Consider the following 23,985-nt stretch of genomic DNA (forward strand, 5'->3'; position numbering starts at 1 on the left):
AATGGGTCATCCTTGCACAACCTTCACTTTCTTTTTTTTCCCCCCTTAATGTTACATACTAGATTAGGTTCATGACCTATGAGTATAGGGCTCGGTTAGCCCTTTCTACCATGTAATCCTACAACATGTCTATGTGTAAATCAATTGAGGGGAAGTAAAACCCCACTGCTGAGATGCATTTTAACTCATTATTTTAAACTGGTCCTTCTCAACAGACAACAAAAACCATTTAAGAGGTTTGTATTCATTTTAATATAAAAAAAAACATTTTCCATAAAAAAAAGAGAAGCTGTAAAGCACAAAAGAATATTTTAGTACAGGAATTAACTGTATACCAAGCTGATAAACCTCAGGCAATTATTCTATTCCTGCTATACAGCTTTGGAGCAACGTGTCACTATACATCATCTGCCAAGAAATGCCACCAATATATCTATTTTTACTGATAAAACAAGCTTGTTACATTTCCTAACATGGTTGTACAACAGTGATCCAAAATTCAGCTTTAGAAACCACTACTAAAGCTTAACATAATTGGTTATGAAATGATGGCAGAATTAAATACATACAATGCATGTAAATGTTACATACCTACTATATAAATAAGTTTTCATGCCTTATTAGTAAAACTATACCTACCAACAGATACAGTAAATACAAAGATGTACACTTTACTAAATGTTAACAAGTCACTATCCAGGAGATGCTCGTCAAGAATATACAAATACAATTATTTACATTGTAAGGCACTTTTCAAAACAGAGAAAATAAGACTGTATGATACATTATACCACAAGACTGCCCAATAAAATGCCTGGGGACTAAAAAGGAATAGGATTTCAGATGCAATGATAACATTGGCAACCACATCACTTCACAAACATGCATGCTTCCTGAAATTAAGTCCTGACCCCCAGGTTTAAACAATGGGCAAGCCTGTTATATAGTGATCACTTTCAGTCAGTCATTCTCATTGTCAATCACTCGAAGTCTGAGGCAAGTGCACTGTGCCACAAACAGCACAGAGGGTACATTTGGCTTATTTAATATAGCAGTACACACTGTAGTAACAACATGCTAAATTCAGCAGTCAGATTTCTGAAGAGAAGTGAATTCTCACTGGTTACTGCACCATGCACAGTTCCTCTCTGCCATACTGAATAAGCCTGCATGTACACAAGGGCATTCTTCACTTGTCACAAACATCCTCTGCCATATTGGCACAAACACTCAACTTGTACAATAAAGCATCAATGATTAGCTGCAAGGTGCACTAACCCACAGCAACAAATCACATTTACTGTAGTCAAATCAGTGGCTGCAAAGGATTCCAACACTTTACGCACTGCCTATTTAAATAAGCTCATCAGTATGTTCATAACAATGCACAGTGCAGAGGTCTACAGGCCAGAGTGGCCTGCAAGAACCAATCTGAAGTCAACCTATGATAGTCCAATTACAATGAACTGCTCACAGCCAATAACCCGTAGATCTACGGATTAAAGAAAATCTACAGGATTGTACTGTGGGGATTGTAGTGATAAAAAGGTATTGTACAAACATGGGAGAAAATGTAAAAAAACGTATTTCGTTATGTGAAGAACAGGCTAAATGCAATACACAGTGGTTTTAGAGATTTCATTCCAATTAGAATATATTTATATTTTCAGAATACTCATACCATGCCTGCATTTCATTGGAAGCAGACACTGTTTGGTTGACCATTTCCTGCTCGGCTCCTCCAATTTTTTTTTGTAATATAAGGACGTGGACGGGGGGGTGCTGACAGGAACCAGCCGGAATTGTACAGCGCTGAGCAAACCCTTTGGCGCTATATAAACTCGTAGTAATAATAATAATAATAATAATTCTCCGACTATGCCCAGCACTATATTGTACTTAAAAGAATGCAATTTCTATTTGGCTCAAAACATTTTCAGCAGAAATCTTGGTTGCTGGACAACATATCGGTCTCATTTTTAAAATCCCATTTGTTCCTAGAAGCAGCTTTATAGTCTTTTCTATATACTGATGAGGGGCAAGACCTGTCAGGCTTTTATTGCTGTGTCCCTATTGGAGAGATTCTCCATCACTTTTAGGCCTGGAGACACAACTGGAAATTAGAGGAATTCACCTCCCAATGAGGGAAAAGTCTACATTTGTCATCAAAACAGGTGTTCCCGTTGGGAGAATTTCCTTTTCGGTCCCATTCACACCAGCAAGATCGGTTGTGATTAGTTGCATTAAGGAATCCCATTTACTTGAATTTTACATTTGTTTCAGCTTTCAATGGTCGCTTAAAATCAGAAAATAAGAGTCTCCCAAAAAGGCACAGAGACCAAAATTAAAACCCAATAGAGGATTCTAAAACTAGAAGTTCTACCCACACTAAGTAACATTAATTAAACGTTAACCAGTTTCATAGTCACAACCCTTCTAGAGATTTTGATTCCCATTTACCTATATATACACATATGTACCTTTGAATGTTATGATATACAGAATAGGTCTTGCAACTTAGAAAAGGTGCTGCTTAAAAGCAAAAAAACAAAACAACTTTACACATAATAAAAATAAATGTTCTTTAGCAAGGAACATACATTCCACATTAATAATTATGCTACCAAAATTTGCGTGTGCTGTAAATTGCCTCCAGTATCGTTCCCATTTCGTCTTGCTGGAGGCTGCCATTTTGCTGAAGCCCAGACATTTGAGCAGCAGTTAAAACGGAACTAACCCCCCCCCCCCCCCCCCATATATCCTTTTCAGCCAAGGAAGCTGCCATCTGCTTGATCTGCCATGGTGCTGCACATATGATCAGTGATAACACCAATCATTTGATGGTTTGACAGTTTGGTTGAGAAAACAAGCAAAATGTTACAGTTAGCAATCCCGGCATTCCAGGAATGTAACAGTTTTTGGAAACTGTTAAAATCGATAGGTTTAGTTCCGCTTTAGGCCTCGTACACATCAGTGTGCAGAGACCTCCGTTCTTGTGCAAGCGTTCTGCAAGGGCACAACAAAATCAACTGTTCTCTGTGTGTCCTGTTCTCACAACACCACTAGTATCACGTGGGGATTTTGTCTGCACAGGAATCTGCAATGTATATAAAAGCTAATTGAAGAGCGCATGAAAACAGATGTAAACTGAGGTCTCTGCAAGTGAAATCGTCACGTCCGTTTTCATACACGTATGGTGTGACCGAGACATTACTCTTTAGACTACCAGATCAACCTCTACGAATTCATCACATTGCCTAAAAATGGACAGCAACTGTGCATGTGCAGAGCAGGGTGAGACAGTGCGTTACTGAATTTTAAACAGTATAGGCATTTATTTTTAATGTTTTACATAGCTATACCTGCAAAAAAGGGACCAGCCTTAAGTGATCTAGAAAGACTTAATTTTCTGACTAAAGTTCCACTTTAATATTGTTACAACAATCTTACCTTGGAGTTACAGGGTACATTCACTACAATAAAGCACCTAAAAATGAAATACACATCTAAGATTATTGGAGAGAGTACCTAGCAGCAGTGTAATTTTGTACTTGCCTTATGTATGATTAACAAAATCTCAATATGGATTCTTATATAAGAGGAGAGTTACAGATTTGAATATTGCACTCCGAGGAGTATTAGGAGTGAAGGAACACATGATTACTTGAGGGCCTCATGAGCAAAACCTCTAAATCAAAAAAAGGAGACACATGCATGCAATGCATTTCTCAAGAACATAGTTTAACCTCTAAAAGTTAAAAAATGATCACTTGGATAATTATGAACCGATAGTACTATCTAGAGCAAAGTGAACAAACTGGACGCAGTTCGTCAATATCACCTGCATGATCAACTGGTATGGCCAAAGAGTTTGAAAGTCTCTCATATTTGTTTCATTAGTTCTTTGGAGATGTGCGGTAAGTACATTTAAGTTCAAGAATGTCAGAAGATCTAAATTACCATCTGGCTCATTAAAGGTTCCTTGGACACTAGCAAGAAAGTCTCATATGGGGGGGGGGGGGGGGGGGAAGGAGTCTTGATAAACATCAGCCTGAGGCATAGAAAGGCAGATCTCTTACTGGGAAAAAAAATTTCTATAATCAGGATTGAGAGATCTGATCATGCGTGGTTTGAAATTTGTTCATCACAGTAAAAATGATTAGATTCTCATATGCAGAGTTTTCCAGCATGTTATATAGTGTCCCCACATGCAATTACGTTTTCTAACTCTTGCACTTTTATGCTGTTAAACACTACATTCGTACTGACCATAGGAGTCCACTGAGAGCCAAAGAGACAAAACCTTCAGGTTACTCCATACTGCCACTTATAGGAAAATTGGGCACTGGCAAACAAAAAATACAAAAAACAAAACAAAGTGTAGGGCAGCCTAGATTAGTCCCCTCTTACTACCTGCATACCTCTGCTTTATAGCAAAGCAGTACTGAGAGAATGATTATTAAAGAGGACTGGGACCCGTGTCCCTCACTGAACGCAGCAAACAAATGCTAACAATACAGCAATGGAGAACTGCCTGCAGTTCAAAGAGCCACCTTAAAAAAAGGACCATATGCCCCAAGTTAGTATCAGATGAGGGCACAATACACACATGGTAGAACTAGAGAATGCGTGAACAGGTGGCAGCTTTGCAAATTTTAGAAAGATCTGCCTGATGCCTAAAACCCAAAAAAGCACATCTAGCCAGGAAAGGGCAATCCCTGAGATTATGAACTTGGATGAGGACCTGTTTAAGCCACCTAGAGATGGCAGAAGAAGATGCTGATGTAAGCTTACGAGGGAGACGGAGACTCTCACAGCCCAATCACATTGGGGCAATGAGGTGAAGTTTCCCAATTTCCTTCTGGTGAATTGGAGATGGACACAAGAATGATGTTCTGATTGCAGTGAAAGGCAGAAACTACCTTGGGCAAAAAGACAACCTGGGCTTTGCAAAATAAGGCCACAAGTTCAGTCACCCTCCTCGTAGAGGTGATTGAGACCCTGTGGTGAGAGAAGAGACAGGAACATCTCTAATGGGATCAAACAGCAGTTTCTAAAGCACAGAGAGAAGCAGAATTCAGAGAAATCAAAGGCGCTCAGTGATTATGTAAAAAGGTAGGCCAGCACGGAGTGAGACTTTAGAGAAGGGCAGGCAGTGAGGCAACGCGGACTGCTCTGGACCTGAAAATAGCTCTGCAGCTAACTTGTTACTAGAACAGTCTGGAAAGTGCTGGAGAGCTGCAATCAAAGAGACCAGCTCTAGAAGGGTGTACAAAAGATGTCTTGATTGGTTAACAAAAAAAAAAAAAAAAAAAATTATATAAGAAAATGGTGCTAGTAATAAATCAGTCAAGTCGTTTACTTAAGATAAAATGTCTATCCTTTTAGGACACTAACAAGGGAGTATCCTAAGCTGGCCTACACTTTTGTATTTGTCAGTGTCCAAACCCCTTAAGCAACAGTATAACCTGAAGGTGAAATACTTTGTGTCCCTCAAACAAGAAAAATTCAGCTACAAGGTTTTTTTTTTTTTTGTTTGTTTTTTTTAAAAACAGAAAGGCAACCCAAGCAGGGGTGTGACCAATTTTCAACCTCTTGTAAAGAAAATAGGAGTCCAAATAATTAAAATAAACGAAGCTTACTGTTGAAATTCTGAGTATTTTTATGAACTTTTTCAACAAATGATCCCAAACTGAAGCAGAATGTGCACAATTAGTCTCATGTAGCAGCTCCTCTGCAGCTTAAACAGTAACTCCACTTTCGTGGGGGGGAAAAAAAAAAAAAAAAAAAAAAAAAAAAAAAAATTTATATAGCTTATACAATTGAGTCATATTGTAATTGAATGTTATTAAAGATTACCTTTCCTTTTCAATCTACAGCGCTGTAGTTTACTGTAAAATGCAATACGGCAACCTGGAGACATTCTGTACACAGATGATGTACAGAACATCCAAGAAATGTCAATTCCTGCTTGTGTAATTTGCTTACTGATTTTCCCAGAAGTCTACACTAAGATAAAATTCAGATTTTGGACATTTCTTGCAACAAACACAAAAAAAAAAAAAAACAGTTAACTGTATTTCCAGGACAGCTTCACAAGAGAGATAGGCTCCTCCCACCAGGAAACACCTGTTCCACTTTTTCCCCTATAAGCAACCTCTCTCCCCAGGGATCCTCAGTACAGGAATATAACCGAAGGCCTAGGATAAAGCACAAACATAAACAGTAGCAACATGTCTAGTCTATTAAATGACGGAACACCAGCATGCAACTATACAGTAATCAGGAGGGAGCTACGCTGTCCTGGAAGATTCCTGGAAATACAGTTAACAGGTAAATAACTGCATTTTCCCAAGTCATCTTCCAGGACAGCTTCACATGAGAGGATTCAATAGAAATATGTACATTAGACGCATTGGATTGCAAGACCTTCCTGCCAAACGCCTGGTCCTTGTTGGCGATCAGGTCCAACCAGTAGTGCCTGGCGAAGGTGCTGAAGCTGGACCATGTTGCGACCCTGCAGAGCTGTTCCGGGAAGGTGCCAGCTCTATCTGTCCTAGTAGCTGTGGTGGCCCTAGTCGATTGCGCTTTCAAGCCAGGTGGTGGCGCCAGTGCTGCGGTTTTGTATCCTGAGATGGCTTCTTTTATCCATCTTGCGATGGTGCCTGTAGAGGCATTGTATCCCTTCCTTGGTCCTTGAAATAAGACGAAGAGGCTGGACGAGCATTTCCATGCTTTAGTATGCTCGGTGTACGCAATTAGGCATCTTCTTACATCAATTTTGTTGTAGTCTCTTTGGTGTTGCTTGGGCTCCTGCAAAAAGGATGGTATTACAATTTCTTGTGTTCTATGGAAATGCGACGTGACCTATGGTAGGAAAGCCAGATCCGTATGGAGGATAATCCTATCGAACAGGATTGTGCAGTAAGGCTCTATCACTGACAGTGCTTGCAGTTTGCTGACTCTGCGAGCAGAGACCAGGGCTACCAAGAGGGTGGCTTTGAGGGTCAAGTGCCTGAGAGATATTTTCCCAAGGGTTTGAATGGCTCATGTTGGAAACTTTTTAAAACCGTACCTAGATCCCAGAGAGGGCATTTAGGCACGCAAGGTACTCTGTCTGGAGACAGCCCTCAGGAATCTGACCACCAGGGGATCCTCTGCTAACTTCAACTCCAGGAAGTTAGCAGGGCAGCTATTTGCACTTTGAGTGTATTAGAGGCGAAGTTCTCGTCTGCCCCAGCTTGAAGGAATTAAAAAGTACTGTGTTTAGGATAGGAGCACCTGGCGACTCATTCCCATTCCTCCAGTAGAACTTCCTCCAGATTTTGTTGTAAATGGCACTTGTAGGCTTTTTCTGCCCATCTAAGATGGTGGCGACCACTCTCTCTGATGAGCCTTTTTTAGTTAGACTACGCCGCTCAGAAGCCATGCTGTCAGAAACAGCTTTTCCGGGTGTGGGTGTACCACCGCCCCCTATACTAGTAGGTCCTTCATGGGAGGTATAGTCTACGGATCCGTTAGGCTCAGCTTCTTCAGGAAGGACCAGAACGGAGTTGTCAGGATGACTCTGGCCTGAGACACCTGTATGTTCTGTACCACTCTTGGTAGTAGTCTGAATGGTGGAAAAGCGTAAAAGGAGGTCTTCCTCCCATGACTGGGCCAGTGCATCTTTGAGGGTCTCTTTGAAGGCAGAAGTACTTCCCTAGTTTTACGTTCCTTCTATTGGCAAAGAGATCTATGGAGGGAGTGCCCAATTTGCTGCAGATCTGGGCGAACACTGTGCGGCTGAGGCACCATTCTGACTGGTTGATTTCCTCTTGGCTCAGCTGGTGCGCCAACAGGTTTAGGTCTCCCTTCAGATGGACCGCCATGATTCATTTTAGCTTTCCTTCTGCCCAGCTCAGGAGGGTTTCTGTTAATTCCATTAGTTTTGAGGACCTTGTACCCCCTTGCCTGTTCAAGTATGTGATGGCCATCATGTTATCCGGCAGGATCTGAATCTCTTTCCCTTCTATAACTCCTGAAAGGCCAGAAGCGTTTTTAAAACTGCCGGTAATTCCCTGAAGTTTGATGACCTTTTTGCGGTTTCCAGGTCCCACTTACCCTGGGTCAGGCAGCCCTCCATGTGTGCACCCCACCCCCGCATGCTTGCGTCTGTAGTGATTTTTGTTGGGTCCCAACGTGTGAATGTTTCCCCACTACTCAGACTCCCACACTGCGCGTGCGGCAAATGCTGGAATCCAGAGATGCTTGGCTGCCGTCCCAGTGGGAGAGGACGCGATTCTGTATCGTTCTGGAGTGTAGTTGCGCCCATTGTACTCTCGGTATGGCTGCGGTCATGCGGCTGATTAGCTTCATGGCATTTCCGATTGTGCAAACTGGCATCCCCCGAGGCTCCTCGTATCTTGTTGAAGTCTGAGCAATTTTTCTGGTGTTCGGTATAAGTGCTTGTGGAATCCAGAATGTATCCAATATGAGATTCTGTTGGAAGGGACTGTGATTTCTCTGTATTTATTAGCCATCCTAGGTTTTCCAAGGATATTGTATGCTTGACATGGCATTTCACAGCTCTGTGTCTGCAAACAAGAGTAGTTTGTCCAAGTAGGTGATAACGTTTATCCCTTCTAGCCTCAAGGCTTGCAGAGGTTCCGCAAGAATTTTCGTAAATATCCTTGGTGCTGAAAACAGACCGAAGGGAAGTGCATTGAATTGGAACAAGATCGTTCTCTTCATGTCCATTAGCGAAAACCTTAGGAACTTCCTTGACTCTCCTCTTATCGGGATGTGAATATATGCATCCTTTAGGTCTATTGATTCAATGAATACTCCGGGAAGGATTTCTTTCGTTGGGTAGATCATCAAGAAATTTTTTGGGTTTTACGAATCCGATCACTTCCTTTAGGTTGAGTATCATTCTGTACTTCCCAGACATCTTCCTACTTAGAAAAAAAAAAAAAAGGGAGTAGAATCCCCTTCCCTTTTCTTCTTCCTCCAACTGACTGACCACGTTCTGTTGGAACATTTCTTCCAGGAGGTTCACAAGTGTGTCCACCTTTACCACCTCCCTTGGCAAAGGAGTCGCAAGGAAAGTGTGAGGGGGAATTTGTGAAAAATTCTATATGGTAGCCGTTTTGAATTGTGTCTAGGAAAAATGCATTCTGGGTAGTCTGTAGCCATTGCGTTTGAAAGTGTCCCAGCCTTCCTCCCACCTGGCTCTGCCAGTCACTTGGACTGAGTTTTGGTTTTGTCCTGGTTGGGGTTGAACAGAAAACCTCCCTTTTTGAGACCCAGCCTTCCTTCTGGCCCTGAAATCTGGCTGATCTCATTGCGTGCTGCCTGTTGGGATGAAAAAATTTCCATCCCGCTTGCCTGCTAGGAACTGGATATCCCTTCCTTTTTGTCGGCAGACTTCGAGGACCGAAGTCAGTTCTGGTCCGAAGAGGAGTTTTCCCTCAAAAGGGCAGGCCGCAGAGTCTGGATTTGGAAGCTATGTCCCCCTGCCAGGATTTCAACTAAATGGCTCTTTGGGCTGAGTTTAAGAACGCAATTGATCTTGCTGTGTATTTGATGGTTTCATTCAATGCGTCTGCAATAAAGGCCACTGCTTTTTCCAAGACCGGCAGTGATTTAAGAATTTCCTCTGCCAGCGTACCTTGTTCAAGGTGAGAGCGGAGCTGGCCTAGCCATACGTCTAGGGTTCCGGAAACGCAGGTTGTTGCTATTGCTGGTTTAAAGTTCACTGCGGACGCTTCCCATGCTCTTCTGAGGAACATGTCAGCCTTTCGGTCCATTGGTCCTTTAGGGAGCCCACGTCTTCGAAGGATAAATCTCTGGATTTCCAAATCTTTGAGAGGGGAGCATCCAGTTTTGGGCATGATTCCTACCTAGACACATCTTCCTCCTTCAATGGAAAACGCCTTTTAAGATTTTCAGGAAAAAAGGCTTTCCTTTCTGGCTCTTCCCATTCCCCTTTTATGGTAGACCATACGGTGGAATGGACTGGGAACTCGCGGCCGATTCTCTTTTGTAGCCCTGCATATAGCTGGTCGTGCAGAGAGAGTTCCTCTTCTAGGTCTAGAGGTGTCAGATTACTTTCAAGAGACCTTCTGCATCTTCTACTGGAAAAAGGAACCATTGTGACTTGTGATCCTGTTCCAACTCAGAGGAAGGCGAGATGGAATAAAATCCGGAAGGTTCCTCTTCTCGATCCGCGACAGTGCCCAGGTTCTCTTTTCTTGACCGGTGGGGAAATGCCTGAGGTGCCGGGTTAAGGCCCATCTGGGGTCATTTCTGGCATCTGTTCCCTAAAGTTTTGAAAGGTTTTGGACATCAAAGTCATATTTTGTAGGAAATCTCTGAAGAGGAACCCCCGACTTTTTTGATCAGCTTATCGATGCACTCCTGGCACAGCTGCTTTTTCCGGACGCTACCAAGTTTCTTTTTGCAGGTAGTGCACTGCCCCACAGAAAGCCTCCTTTTCCTTCCCATCGTCCTCCAGTGGGCCCATCTAGGACAGGGAGACACAACATATAGGCCTCCTGAAAGCCAAGGGCTCCTAGGAGGAAACCCAACCAAGCATGCACCCACTGGCAGAAACTGTGATCCCCGTGGTGCTGGAGAGAGAGGGAAAGAGGATAGAAAGCTTCTTACCCCCTTGGGACGCGCACCCCCTCCCCAATGAGACAGCAGATAGGAGGAAGCATGAGGGGTACAGGGAAGGGGGTCATGCCAGTCGACAGGCTCCTACCTTGCTGCTAGCCTCCCACAGTGCTGACAGATCCACCTCCAATCTAGCCGCATTCCCACCCTTAGCATAGCTGTATTTGTAGGAAGGAGGGGCTTCCCCTCCCCACAATGGATGAGGTGGCCATGGCATGGGGTAAACTTTCGGACCACCACCCATAACCAAGATGGCGGCGGTCCACTTCCTATTCCTCGGGCAGCAAAAGTGACGCTCGCGGTTGTGACATCACCGACCCGCGCCTCCTCGCCGGAGAAAATCAGCGTGCAGAGGAGGAAGGTAGGCTTTGCCCCACAGGGTAGAGGTCCCTTTCCCAACAGGTCGGCGGAGCGGGCTTTATCCCCCCTGGTGAGCCCCGCAGGACCATAGATGAGAGGTGCTGTCTCCCCAAATCTCCTGTTTAGGGAACCCTGAATGAGGCCACCCCGTAAGGCCCCTGCCTTGCTGAGAAGAGGGAGGGGTAGCCCCATCCAGGAGGCCTCTGCACCCTGCCAGACGGCCATAAAACAAAAAAAACCACATGGGAGTAGTTCCTGGTCCGAAGGAAACACCAATACCGAGGATCCCTGGGGAGAGGCCACTTATTAGGAAAAAGTGGATCAGGCGTTTCCTGGTGGGAGGAGCCTCTCTCTAATGTGAAGCTGTCCTGGAAGATGACTTGGGAAAAAAAAAGTCATTTTTGGAGAAATACTCACAAAGGGAAATCTAAAAAGGAAGCAGACCCTATCACTTTCTTCATTAGAACCCTGTAAGTGCTGCAGCTAACTGATAATTATAAAACCACTCCCATTCATTTTGCACAAGGACACAAACAGCTATTCCTTCAGAATAACAAAAAGGTAGGAAACAAACGTACATTGATCACCCAGATGGGAATGTTTTTTTCCCTCAATAAAAGGGAAGTTACTCTTTAACTAATATACCATTTAATAACCGATCAAAGACCGCTTCACTGGATTATGATAATCATAAAATCCAAGCCCTTAAAAGTTCCAAATGTGTAAATGCTGCAAATCAACTGCAGCCCTCTCTCTAAACCCTTACGATATCTGACATGAGACCATCACACACAAGCAAAACTCAACATTTCAGCATTTATTCTTCCTAGAACAAGAAAGGAGTGAAAAGTCCTAGGCTCTGCCACAATACATGATCTTAGAGTTACATAGTCAAAGACATGTACAATATTGCTGAACCAGACAATAAGGGCAGCCAAATCCAATGACCGTGTCTCAAACAAATACCTACATTTTACAATTATTTCAACAAATGTAAAATCATGTAGGGGGAAAAAAAAGAAGGAAGAAGAGAAACACAGGTAAAAACACATTTATGAGACTGGCAATACCTGTTGTGGGCTAGCCAAATTAATTCTGCCAGTTGGGGTAAAGTAAACATGCCAACCAAATGTGATGTTTTTTTTTCTGGGTTCAAGAATTTTAAAAGAATTGTCTATTTAAAAGCAACTATTAAAATATAAAAATTAGCATGGAGAAATAGAATGGAAGAGACAAGCCCCAAAACAAGTGTGTATTGATGAATCCAGGTCATCTTAAACCAAATGCAGCTTTTTGCATGTAGAAAATGCTTGGTGGGGGAAAAAACAAAAAAAAAAAATCCCATTTTTCCCCACAGTCCTTTCTACCACTGTAGATAAAAGCGTCCAGAATTCTCCCATCAAAAATGGATGGAGTGTTCCCAGGACCCTCTCCCCCCTTCAGTTTCCATTGACTTGCTGTGGAGTGTTGTCTTGTGCACCTGTTGTGTTCCCTTTACTTCTGCTTTCACGTTCTTCATCTTCCTCATCTCTTTCATCATTGCCACTGTGATTCTTACAATATAGTCTGTTAAAGAGGGGGGAGAAAAAAAACCAAAACACAAAAGAATATTAATGGGTGTGGGTAATGTTTTTATATATCAAAAAATTTCCTCCCCCTAAAACGGTATGTCATTGTTTATAAACAAGGTTTTCTTTTACACTGTTCAACGGTCAATTGGTATAGTTGAATTTATTTTTCAAGTGGTAATTAAACTCTAAGCATGCAAATCACTGTGATAGTGTTAGGAGGGCTGCATGAAAGACAGATGTGATAAGCAATGTGTTCTGAGAAACTGATGAAAGGGAAAGGGGCTGCAGGGAAAATGCAACGGACACAAACAGGCTCAACTCATTAAAGCAGAGCTGCACCCAAAAGGGGAAGCTCCGCTTTAATGCTTTGCCCCCCGCTCCCCATTAAGGATTGGCAGCTTTGGGGAGCAGGGGGCTAGGGCAGATACCCAAATTGGACAGGTACCCGCTCCTACTTCCACTGTGATCGCCTAGGCGATCAGAAGTTGTCCTCCCTCCCCGTAGTCTTCGGGGACAGGTCCCTGTAAAAAAAAAAAAATATATATATATGATAGATAGAGATCCCAAGATCATGGCTGGCCCAATTCTGGTAAAACCGCTTACTGCCCAGTACACATATATACATACATACATACACTGGCCGGCAAGTGATTACAGCACTTTCTGCAGCTGGTTTAATCATCTATAGCAGCTTTTTTTTTTTTTTTTTTTAATCTTTTAATACATGCCTATTCTGGTTTAAAGATGAACTATAGCTTTCTCTCACCCACTATGAGCAGTAGTGGGATGAGGACTTCACATCCTGTTCTCAGAACAAAAGAGTTGGGCAGTGCTCAGTCATTTACAGGAAACTTTGTATTTTTAGAATATGTTACCTTTGATTGGCTAAGGTGGAGATCCCAGCAGTGACCAGGCTCTCACCAAGAGCTCAGGGTCAGGTACTAACAATTTGGACCCAGGACTCCCAGTTCCGTGTCACCCGATTGCTGTGATTGCCTCTGATTGGCTATCACAGTGACAAGTCATTCTGCAGCCAGCCCATGTGCTTCCTGTCTCCTCTGAATGGAGAGAAAAATACACTGTATCTTTATCTCCGTGCAGGGGAGAAAAATATGAAGAAAACTGTGTGAAAAAAACAAAACAAACACAGTTGAAGGTTTGATCTACTGTATGTTAGTGCCAGTTTTAGTGTTCAGGTCAAGGTAAAGGTCAGGGTCAGAATATTTTGGGTAGAATTTTAGTTTTTTTAAATTGAAGTCAGTGTGTTTTAGGTGGGAGGAAAAAAAATGCACTATTGTTTCTGGGCCCTACTATAGGTACAAAACTAAAGAACACATGTGGTATCACTGCAATCGTCAGGAGCAAGAGTATATTTCGGGTTGCTCTTTGGTGGTAAATTATGTTAATAGCAATAAATATACAGCTAAATTTAACAAAAAAAAAATTTTGTGGCAGTCTTCCTTTAACAAAAGTAATCAGGTGATAACCGTTACCATTTACCAAAGAGAAAAAGTCCAATTTAGTCTGAAGGGATTAAGATCTAATCCACCTAGATATACAAAAACAGTTTTACTAACATATGTTACCCCTTGGCGCCAACACCTCCTGGCCCTTTAAGGGGTTTGTGATGCCGGGAGGCAGGGTTTAGGGTCATGTGATAATCGGAAAGCTTGGTTTATATTGGGTATGCAAATATACAGCCCCTCTGCGCCAAGGTCCAGCTGCTGATAAGCCACATATTTGCGTACACTTGGCGCCAAGGAGTTAAAGTTACAAAATTGCATTCAGGCATTAACATTTGTTTTACCCTCAGTCACAAAGGGGTTAAGCTGGTGCCATGACCGTTGCCCCAGGTTCCCCATTTCAGGGTCCCTCCTGTCTCTTGCAGTATCCTGCGGAGTCACTTTTACTAGCAGGACAACTAAAGTTTGTATGTCAGTCCTCACATATCCATCAGTTGTTGGCATGGAAAGTAGTGCTTGTTCTGAACCTAGGTAATCATACGTGCCCAGGGTACATCTTTTCTATGATCAGGCTCTATGTAGACATGAGGAATGAAATATGATCACATGGTCCAAAGTCCCACATTAGGTAGGATCCTATTACAAATTTCATCAGAAGGGTGGCAGAATACAGGCTTTTAACTATAACTGTAGGTCCACTTTTAGCACAATGAAAGATCATTAAAGTGCTTGAACAGTTTTCTGTACATAGCAGAGTACTGCACATGTTCCACAGATGTCAGTTTAGCCTTAATTCACTACTCTGTTATTTGCCAATTATTTTCAGCCATGTGATTGCTATTTTTAAGCTTCAGCTTAAGCTGAAAAAGTTTTACTGCAAACGTGTTAAAGTTTAACAAACTGAGCCTTTGTACACAAACAGTTTAGAGACCCTCTGTGACATAACTGTACCAATCTGTGCTCTTTAAGAGAATCTGTCACTTTGCCTTTAAAGAGGTCTTTTGAAATCTCACAGCCCCATCAAAATGATTTTCAAATACTGCTATGCTTGCCTGCCACTCAATTTGTCAGAAATCCTCAGTACTTTGGGTGTTGAGGATTCATGTGACTATCCTCCTGTTCCTGCTAGTGAACAGTGTTATGACCTAAGTAGACAATCAGGAAGTCATTAACTCTGTAAGCGCAGACACTAACAGAGCATACACAGGGTTTAGGCTCATGGTTTCTCCGGCTGAATGGAGCTGCTAGTAAATAAGTGGGCGCGTCAAGTGAGATAAGAGAACCTGTCAACTGGTAAAGCCACAGATTCTCTTTATCTGAATATTTGAAGTGATATTTTTAATAGTTATATTACAGGGTCATCATATCTTACTTGTAAATGCCTCGTGACATGTTTTCAATGTATTTAGCCTTGTCTTCTACTCCACAATGATAATGATACGTCTTCACACAGGCCTTTATTTCACATCCAATGGTAGCGCCTAGCAGGCCACATAATGTACACTTCTGAATGGGAAGAGGGTGAAAAAAAGTGCTAAAATTACAAAACAGAGTCCACCTATTAGTACTTTAAATAAACCCCCCCAAAAACTACAAATGTAACTTGTGATTACATTTCAGTGGGTACACTATTAAAAGTTAATTTGGAAATTAAAGGCTGCATTATAGATTTTGAATGAGGTTCAGCAACATGTTTATGCAAGCATTTTTATCTACACTATCCCATAATGAAGCACAGTATAAAAGGAGGTTTGTGGGAAGCCACTTTGTGTTCATTACACATTCTATTTGTATACTACATCTTTAGTTCAAAACTAGAATTTTAAAGCCTTACGAAAAATCTAACCTTAAACACTATTAAACTGGATACAGTTATGCTTGTATTGTTTTATAGGCCAAAATGTTGCACCCATCCTTGCTGTTAAAAAAAAAAAAAAAAAACACACACCACACCCAACTGTAAACAGTCTGAGTACTGAAGATGTGAGATTCTTGAATTTATAAAAACTATGTTGCCTGGAGATAAAAACAGAGCAACAGGAAAGTTTGAATACTTGAAGATAAAAATAAAAATTTCAAGACAGGCTTATTGGTAACTTGTTTTCCAGTAGCCTCCCAGGACAGCACATGAGAGAACGCAGCTCCTCCTCTAACAGGAAACACACACCCACATCAACTTTAAATTGGACGCCTCTCCCCACTGTCTTGTCTGACAGTACCTCTGGCCCATCTGAAAAACATAAGCACAACAGTATAAACAATATTAGGGCAGGCAATTATTGCTGTCCTGAAAGACTACCAGAAAACAAGTTAGTTATTGGTAAGCCCAACTTGAATTTTCTCAAAATGTCTCTCAGGACAGCACATAAGAGGATAAAATGAGAACTTACCCCCTTAAGACAGGATCACAGCTTGCAAGACCTTCCAACTGAAGGCCTGCTCCCCAGCTTACAATAAATCCAGTCTGTAATGGTGTACAAAAAAAAGGAGGACATGCTTGACCACGTCACCACCTTACAAAATTTTTTCCGGAGTGGCACTGGCCTTCTCTAACCAGAGCGCTCGTAGATGCCAGAACTCTTGTAAAATGAGCGTGAATCCCCAATGGTGGATCAAGGTCTTGTCTGCCCATTGAAGAAATTCCATAACAGAGGTAAAGTCTTCTAGGGACCTGTCACTGGAAAAACACCTTCCAAACTTTCCTGTAAATTGCTCGTAACATTTTAGCAGCTTGCAGAAGGGTAGCCACTAGGCGTTGTGAGAAATCCTCTCCAACAGTTGCTTCTCAGAAACCATGCTGTGAGGCAAAACCTTTCTTTCTATCTTTGGATGACACAGCCATTCCTGTTGTAGCAGGTCTTTCCTGAGTGGAAGCGTTCAGTATGGTTTGACTGCTAGCCGGAGAATAGAAAACCATGGGGTATTTCAGCCAGAAGGAAGCTACGAAATGGCCACCACTCTTTCTGCTTGAATTCTCTTCAGGATCTGTGGAATTAGCTGGAAAGGGGGAAAAGCGTAATAGTGGGAAGCCGTACTTTTGGTTAAGGGCATCTTCTCACACCGATCCATCTTCTCTGTTCAAGGAGAAAAACAGACAGATTTTGGCATTCTGGCAGTTCGCAAAAAACAGGTCTATCAGTGGCTGACCCCATTCACGAACTAAGCTGAGAAAGACCTCCCGATTTAGACATAATTCTCATTCCGTCACTTAATACCTGCTTAAGAAGTCAGCTACCAGGTTTAGTGAGCCCCTTGAGATTTATTGCTGACAAAGACACCAGACTGACTCCTGCCCAGGGCAGAATTTCCCCTGCCACCCTCCAAAGACTCCTGCTCTTCGTGCCTCCATGCCTGTTTATATAGGCTACTGATGTGGCATTGTCTGAAGACCTGCACGTGATGGCTGTGGAGCTTCTGGGAGAAAGTGAACAGCACTAGAACAACAGTTTTCAGTTCCCTCCAGTTTGAGGAATTTGTCACTTGTGGTTTTGATCACTGCCCCTGCATCAGATAACTTTCCAAGTACGCTCCCCAGCCCCAGGAGTTGGCATTTTGTGGTGAGAATCTTTCCTACCGGAAAAGACCAGACCTCTTGAAAGAGTTTCCAGTTTCTTCCACCACCAAATGGAGATTTTTACCCTGCCGGGAACCTTCACTTTAGTGTCCAGTGAGGTCAAATCCCCATCCCATACTTTCAGGATAAACTGCTGCAGGAGTCTGAAGTGTATCCTTGTCTACTGGAATGGAAGCAGTTAATAGGCAGACATCAGGAATCTGATAGACACCTGGCTATTGCACTGAAGCCAACTGCATTTTTTGGGATTTCTCTTCTGGCAAAAAAAATCTTCCGTTCTGTCGAGCAGATCAAAAACAACTTTCTTGGACGGGGTCAGATTGGACTTTTGCACATTTACGATCCAGCCCAAGCTCTCCAGATGATTGCTTTCCTACTAGGAATATGTGGGAATATGTGGGAATAAAAGCCCATCTGTTCTTCTCCCGAAGGGACCAGTATAAACATTCTCTGAAGTATCCGATCCTGAATCGGATTCTTCATAGCTAGAGATTTTACCAGATTTTTCAGAATATCCATGACTAAACACCTTTTTGGAGGAGTTTCCGCAGACTCGCGTACCCTTTGCTGACAAGATCTCGGAGTCGGGCTGTGCAGGAGCATAGAAAAGGACTCACTTTTTCTCTGGCCTTCTGCGACCCCGCAAATCATCTTTTTTTCCCCTGTGGCTTGCAGCTTTGCTGCAGATGTCTGGAGAGAAAAAAAATGTTTTGGCAGTGGTTTCTTTTTCACAGGGAAAGATTTTTTATCCGTTGTGCGATCCAGAATTGACTCCAAGTCTGGCCCAAAAAGATCTCCATAAAATGGGATTCCATACAACCTTATGCAGGCCATAGATGGGTCAAAAATTGGCCGATTTTTCGGCTGAAAATAAAATCGGCCGATTTTCGGATCGTTAGTGGGCGATTTGGTCGGCCGTTTTTCGGTATTTTGGCCGTTTTTTTTTTCCGGTAAAGTTGGAAAAAAAACGGCCGATTTTCGCGGCAATTAGTGGGCAAATCGGCCGATTTTTTACCGATAAAAAAATCTGCGCATGAGCAGTGACCTGGAGGAAGAAGAAGAGGAAGAGGAAGAGGAAGAGGAAGAGGAAGAGGAAGAAGAAGAGGAAGAAGAAGAGGAAGAGGAAGAAGACGAAGGAGGAGGAGGAGGAGGAAGAGGAAGAGGAAGGATGAAAATAAGAAGAACTCCAGTCCAGCAAAAAGTGTCTCTGCAGAGAGCTCCGCTATTTCTGACAGTTCCTTGACATTTACAGAGGTTGAAACATTGTATCTATTTGTTTCCGAATAAAAACATCTGTATCCTAAATGGAAACAAATAGATACATTGTTGCAACTTCTATAAATGTCAAGGAACCGTCAAAGAAATAGCAGAGCTCTCTGCAGGGACACTTTTTTCCGGCTCTAGACGGGTAGAAAATCGGCCGATTTTTTTTACCATTGATGGTAACGTCGGCCACTTGAACAACAGATTTTTCGTTTTTTAAAAGAAAAATCTGCAGTTTTTCTCCCCATCTATGGCCTGCATTACTTTAGATGCTGAATTGCCTTGCCAGGCTTTCCTTTGCAGAATTAGATAGCAGTGCTGAAACACGTATAGATTCTGAGAATGCATCCGCTATAAATCCCACAGCTTCGGAAAAAGTGGGGAAAGAAGCTAAGATTTCTTCCTTTCGGAGTCTGTGCATTAATGTGTGCCTTCAGCTGGTTCAACCAGTGTTCTAGATTCCTAACCATGCAGGTGATTGCTATAGCAGGTTTCCAAATTTTCCATGATGGATTGCCAGGTTCTTTTCAACAGCAAGTCCATTCATTTTATCCATCACCTCCTTCAAGCTTCCCATGTTCTCGAAATCTGTGAAAACTCTGAGTCCAGCTTAGGCATTTTGTGCCAAACTGCTAAGGGATCTTTCTCAAATGGGAACCTCTTTTTGTTGGATCTGGGAAGAGAAAAAAAAAAAAAAAAACCTGTTTCCTCTGAGGATCCTGCCACTCTCTCTAGCATATCTGAGACAGCTGAATGCATAGGGAAAAATCTATTCTTTGGTGCGCTAAGCCCCAGGTACATCTGATCATGCAGAGAGAGATCATTCTCTTCCTCTTTAATGCCTAAGGTGGCGCGGATTGCTTGGAGAAAGCAATCTACCTCTCTTAATCTATCAGACCATGGTAGGGAGCAAGCTACCTGACCAATTGTATCCCAGACCCACCACCATAGGAAGCTGGAGACTGTGGGGTGGCAGTAGGTTCCAAAAAACTCTGGGTGGACCCCAATTAATCTTTAAGACTGCAAAGTTGCACTCCATTCCGTCCCCCCTGCCACCAGGAGGAAATCCCACAGTGAAACACACTGAAAACATAAAATGACAGCAGCATCTAAATGCCCACAGGATGACCCCTCCTACCTGGGCTTTGCCGGAGTCTCCACCTGTCCCTGGAACTGAAGCTCCTGCCTACTCCATCTGCAGTGTGCAGCAGTTCACATGGCTGTGGGTTCCAATCCCGGCATCCTAAGATACCGCTGTGCCAGTCCGGACTGGAAATAGGCACTGGATGTAGTCCTACCCCCTTTCCCTGCATTCCCACTGCAGAACTGAAACCGCATGCCCATCTGGAGGCTCTGCCCCACCGATATATTACATCATGGGCATGCCTAGACGCTGCTGAACACCAAAAACATGGCCACCGCCATGCCGACAACAGGGTACTGCAGCCTGCCGGCAGTACTGGCTCTCCCAGAGCACTGAAGGTGGAGAGAGGAGCCAGGAACAGGCCACCCCACCTGGTATACTGCCTGGAGGACCCTGCTGCACAACAAAAAGGTTACATGGAGACCTCTCTCATGCAGCACCTGAGAGAACGCAGTCTGGCACGGTTCCTGTAAGTTCATACCTTACTGGAGGAAACACAACAACTGAGGACTGTGGGGAGAGGCCTCCAATTTAAAGTTGATACAGGTGTGGGTTTCCTACCAGAGGAGGAGGAGCTGCGTTCTCTCATGTGCAGTCCAGAAAGACGTTTAAAACTTGACCAATATACTTGTCCATTCCCTGATAGAATCTGAAAATATTTAGACTTTTATTTAGCTTTACTTTGCCCGAGGACTCTTGGAGCTAAAGTCAGAGGTGACAGTCGAACCATTGCTACCTAAAAACACAGATCACAAGGTCACATTCTACTTCATTACTGCCATGTGCAATCAGGAGAGGTTCTTAAAGCCAACACACTAGGATAATCTTAGAAAACATTTTTTTGCAATTTTAGATTATACATATTATAATTTTATATTATATAAAAACCACAATTTTATTGATACATCCATAAAAACGTGAATAAAATCAATGGCCTAACACTCATCTCGCAACAGAATGTCCACCATTTAGTGGTTACAATACATCTATGGTGGTGTCCATATGCAAAGAGATAGTTAGGCTCACGTATAATGCTTTAACCACTTGCCTGCCAGGCACTTATACCCAGTTCCTGCCCAGGCCAATTTTCAGCTTTCAGCACTGTTGCACTTTGAGTGACAATTGCGCAGTCATGCAACACTGAACCCATATGAAATTTGTATAATTTTTTTCACATAAAACAGAGCTTTCTTTTGGTGGTATGTACTTGCCACTGGGAGTTTCATTTTTTGCACTATAAACAAAACAAAAAAACAAAAAAAAAAAAAAAAAAGAGCAAAAATTTTGAAAGAAAAAAAATTTGTTTCTCTTATAAAATTTTGCAAACAGGTAATTTTTCTCCTTCACTGATGTGCGTTGATGAGGCTGCACTGATGAGCAACAATGAGGGGCACTTACTGACGGCACTGCTGGGCACACACAGACTGGTGGCACTGATCATCAGTGCCGATCCCTCCTCTGACAATTGCCGGTTATCGGCAGTACTTTCCTCACACTGTGACAGCGTGAGGAAAGTACTGCCGATAAACGGTAACTGCATTTACCAGTGATCTGCTGTGTCATTGGACACGGCTGATCATGTGGTAAAAGGCCGCTGTGATTGGCCTTTTACCACATCACGTGATCAGCTGTGTCCGTAGGACAAAGCAGTCACGGAGATCGCCGGGTGCTTGTGGGAGAACGGCATATGACGCCCTCCCAGAACTGGCAGGCCACAGTGAAGCCGTCATTCGGCTATCTGCGGTCAGCAAGTGGTTAATAGATGTATCAATAAAACTGGCTTTTACTATATACATTTTGTGCTGTCAATTTTAGTGTCTAAAAAGTCCTGTATATTGTTTGGGATGTCAGCACTTGCACAGTTTTCACATCTCCGTATATTAACTGTGTTCAGATGACCTCTCACCTCCCCACTACCAGGTTATTCTTACAGAGAAAGTTTACAATACTATTAAGCCTTTCGGTTGCTACCAACATATGGTATACAGTTGTGTCCAAAATTATTCAACCCCCACTGAAATTGAGTGTTTTGGCCAGTTTGACATTGCTTTTGATCATTCAGTCATCTTGCTTACATTTACATTAAAGAGGCACTTGTAGGTCAGACAAATATAACATAACAGTTATAATGAAATAACCACAAATGTCTTTTCTGTGCTCACAGCATTATCAGTTTTATTCAACCCCCAAGTGACATTCAATCTTAGTACTTAGTACAGCATCCTTTTACAGTTATAACAGCTTTTAAACGTGAAGCATAGCTTGACACAAGTGTCTTGCAGCGATCTACGGGTATCTTCGCCCATTCTTCATGGGCAAAGGCCTCCAGTTCAGTCACATTCTTAGGCTTGCGCACTGCAACTGCTTTCTTTAAGTCCCACCAGAGGTTCTCAATCGGATTTAAGTCTGGTGACTGCGATGGCCACTCCAAAATGTTCCAGCCTTTCCTCTGCAACCATGCTCTAGTGGACTTGGAGGTATGCTTGGGATCATTGTCCTGTTGAAAGGTCCAACGTCTCCCAAGCCTCAGGTGTGTGACGGACTGCATCACGTTTCCATCCAATATCTCCTGGTACTGAAGAGAATTCATGGTACCTTGCACACGCTGAAGCTTCCCTGTACCTGCAGAAGCAAAACAGCCCCAAAGCATGATTGACCCTCCACCATGCTTCACAGTAGGCAAGGTGTTCTTTTCATCATAGGCCTTGTTCTTCCTCCTCCAAACATAGCGTTGATCCATGGGCCCAAACAGTTCTAATTTTGTTTCATCAGTCCACAGAACACTATCCCACAACTTTTGTGGTTTGTCCACATGGCTTTTGGCATACTGCAGTCGACTCTTCTTATTCTTTGGAGACAGCAAGGGGGTACGCCTGGGAGTTCTGGCACGGAGGCCTTCATTACGCAGTGTGCGTCTTATTGTCTGGGCTGAAACTTCTGTACCCACATCTGACAAATCTTTTCTCAGTTCCTCAGCAGTCACACGGGGACTTCTCTCCACTCTACGCTTCAGGTAGCGCACAGCAGTCGAAGTCAGCATCTTCTTTCTGCCACGACCAGGTAGCGTTTCAACAGTGCCCTTTGCCTTGAATTTGCGAATGATGCTTCCTAAGGTGTCTCTTGGTATGTTTAACATCTTTGCAATCTTCTTATAGCCATTGCCCTTCCTGTGAAGAGAAATCACCTCTTCTCTTGTCTTCCTGGACCATTCTCTTGCCTTCACCATGTTTGTAACCACACCAGTAAATGTCTAGAAGGAGCTGAGTATCACAGTCATTTTAAAGCTGCCTAATTGGTGCTTATTATGCTTGATTGCTGCTCGGTGACATCCACAGGTGTTTTCAATACCTGATGGAAAGCACCTGTATGAACCTCTGTTCTTCAGAGTGGTAGTCTTTAAGGGGTTGAATAATTGTGGCAATGAAGAAACCACATAAGAACCATTTACTACTGTATTACATAAACAATTGATGTCATTTTAGTTGCATTTGGGTAGTTACAACGTCCTTGTAGGATTTGATTCTGAATACAATTCCAAATGTACACTATAGTCCCTAAACCCCTTTACAGCATTGGGGGTTGAATAATTTTGGACACAACTGTACGTCTGCAGCAGTGGGGGTTTTAACACACAACTGCTACAGCAGACAAGAGTGCATGTACACCTGACAAGCCCACTGTCAGCTGCCAGATGGGTAAGATCTAGCAGCTGTACAGCTACCAGATTGCTTCCACACACTCTTGGTAGTCTAATAGCCCCCAGTGTCTCCTTAAAAGATAACCTTTGCAAAATGCTATCACATAGGGTGTTTTTGGTCCACATACAACAACAAATAAAGCGAAGGGAAGAAGGAAAAATAAAATTAAAGTTGCACTCAAGCACTTAAACTTATCCCCAAGTAAACATATGAGTCAGGGGCACACATCCACGTACAAAAAAAAAAAAAAAGT

The 23,985-nt window shown here is 42.8% G+C and overlaps 1 protein-coding gene across 1 annotated transcript in view; it reads right to left on the reverse strand.

The window, feature by feature from the left end:
• Window positions 1-228: 228 nt before the first annotated feature.
• PHF6 (PHD finger protein 6) overlaps window positions 229-23,985 on the reverse strand; it is a 48,266-nt gene continuing 24,509 nt past the window's right edge. Inside the window, exons 9-10 of the mRNA XM_089657940.1 lie at window positions 15,426-15,559; window positions 229-12,585 (exon numbers count right to left, since the gene is read on the reverse strand). Coding sequence (XP_089514066.1) covers window positions 12,459-12,585; window positions 15,426-15,559 — 261 coding nt within the window. The 3' untranslated portion in view covers window positions 229-12,458. The remainder of the gene's footprint in view (window positions 12,586-15,425; window positions 15,560-23,985) is intronic.

Source organism: Staurois parvus, unplaced genomic scaffold (genome assembly GCF_062004578.1).
Source record: "Staurois parvus isolate SC_StPar_1 unplaced genomic scaffold, SC_StPar_1.0 ptg001045l, whole genome shotgun sequence".
In the NCBI taxonomy this organism is placed as follows: Eukaryota; Metazoa; Chordata; class Amphibia; order Anura; family Ranidae; genus Staurois; species Staurois parvus.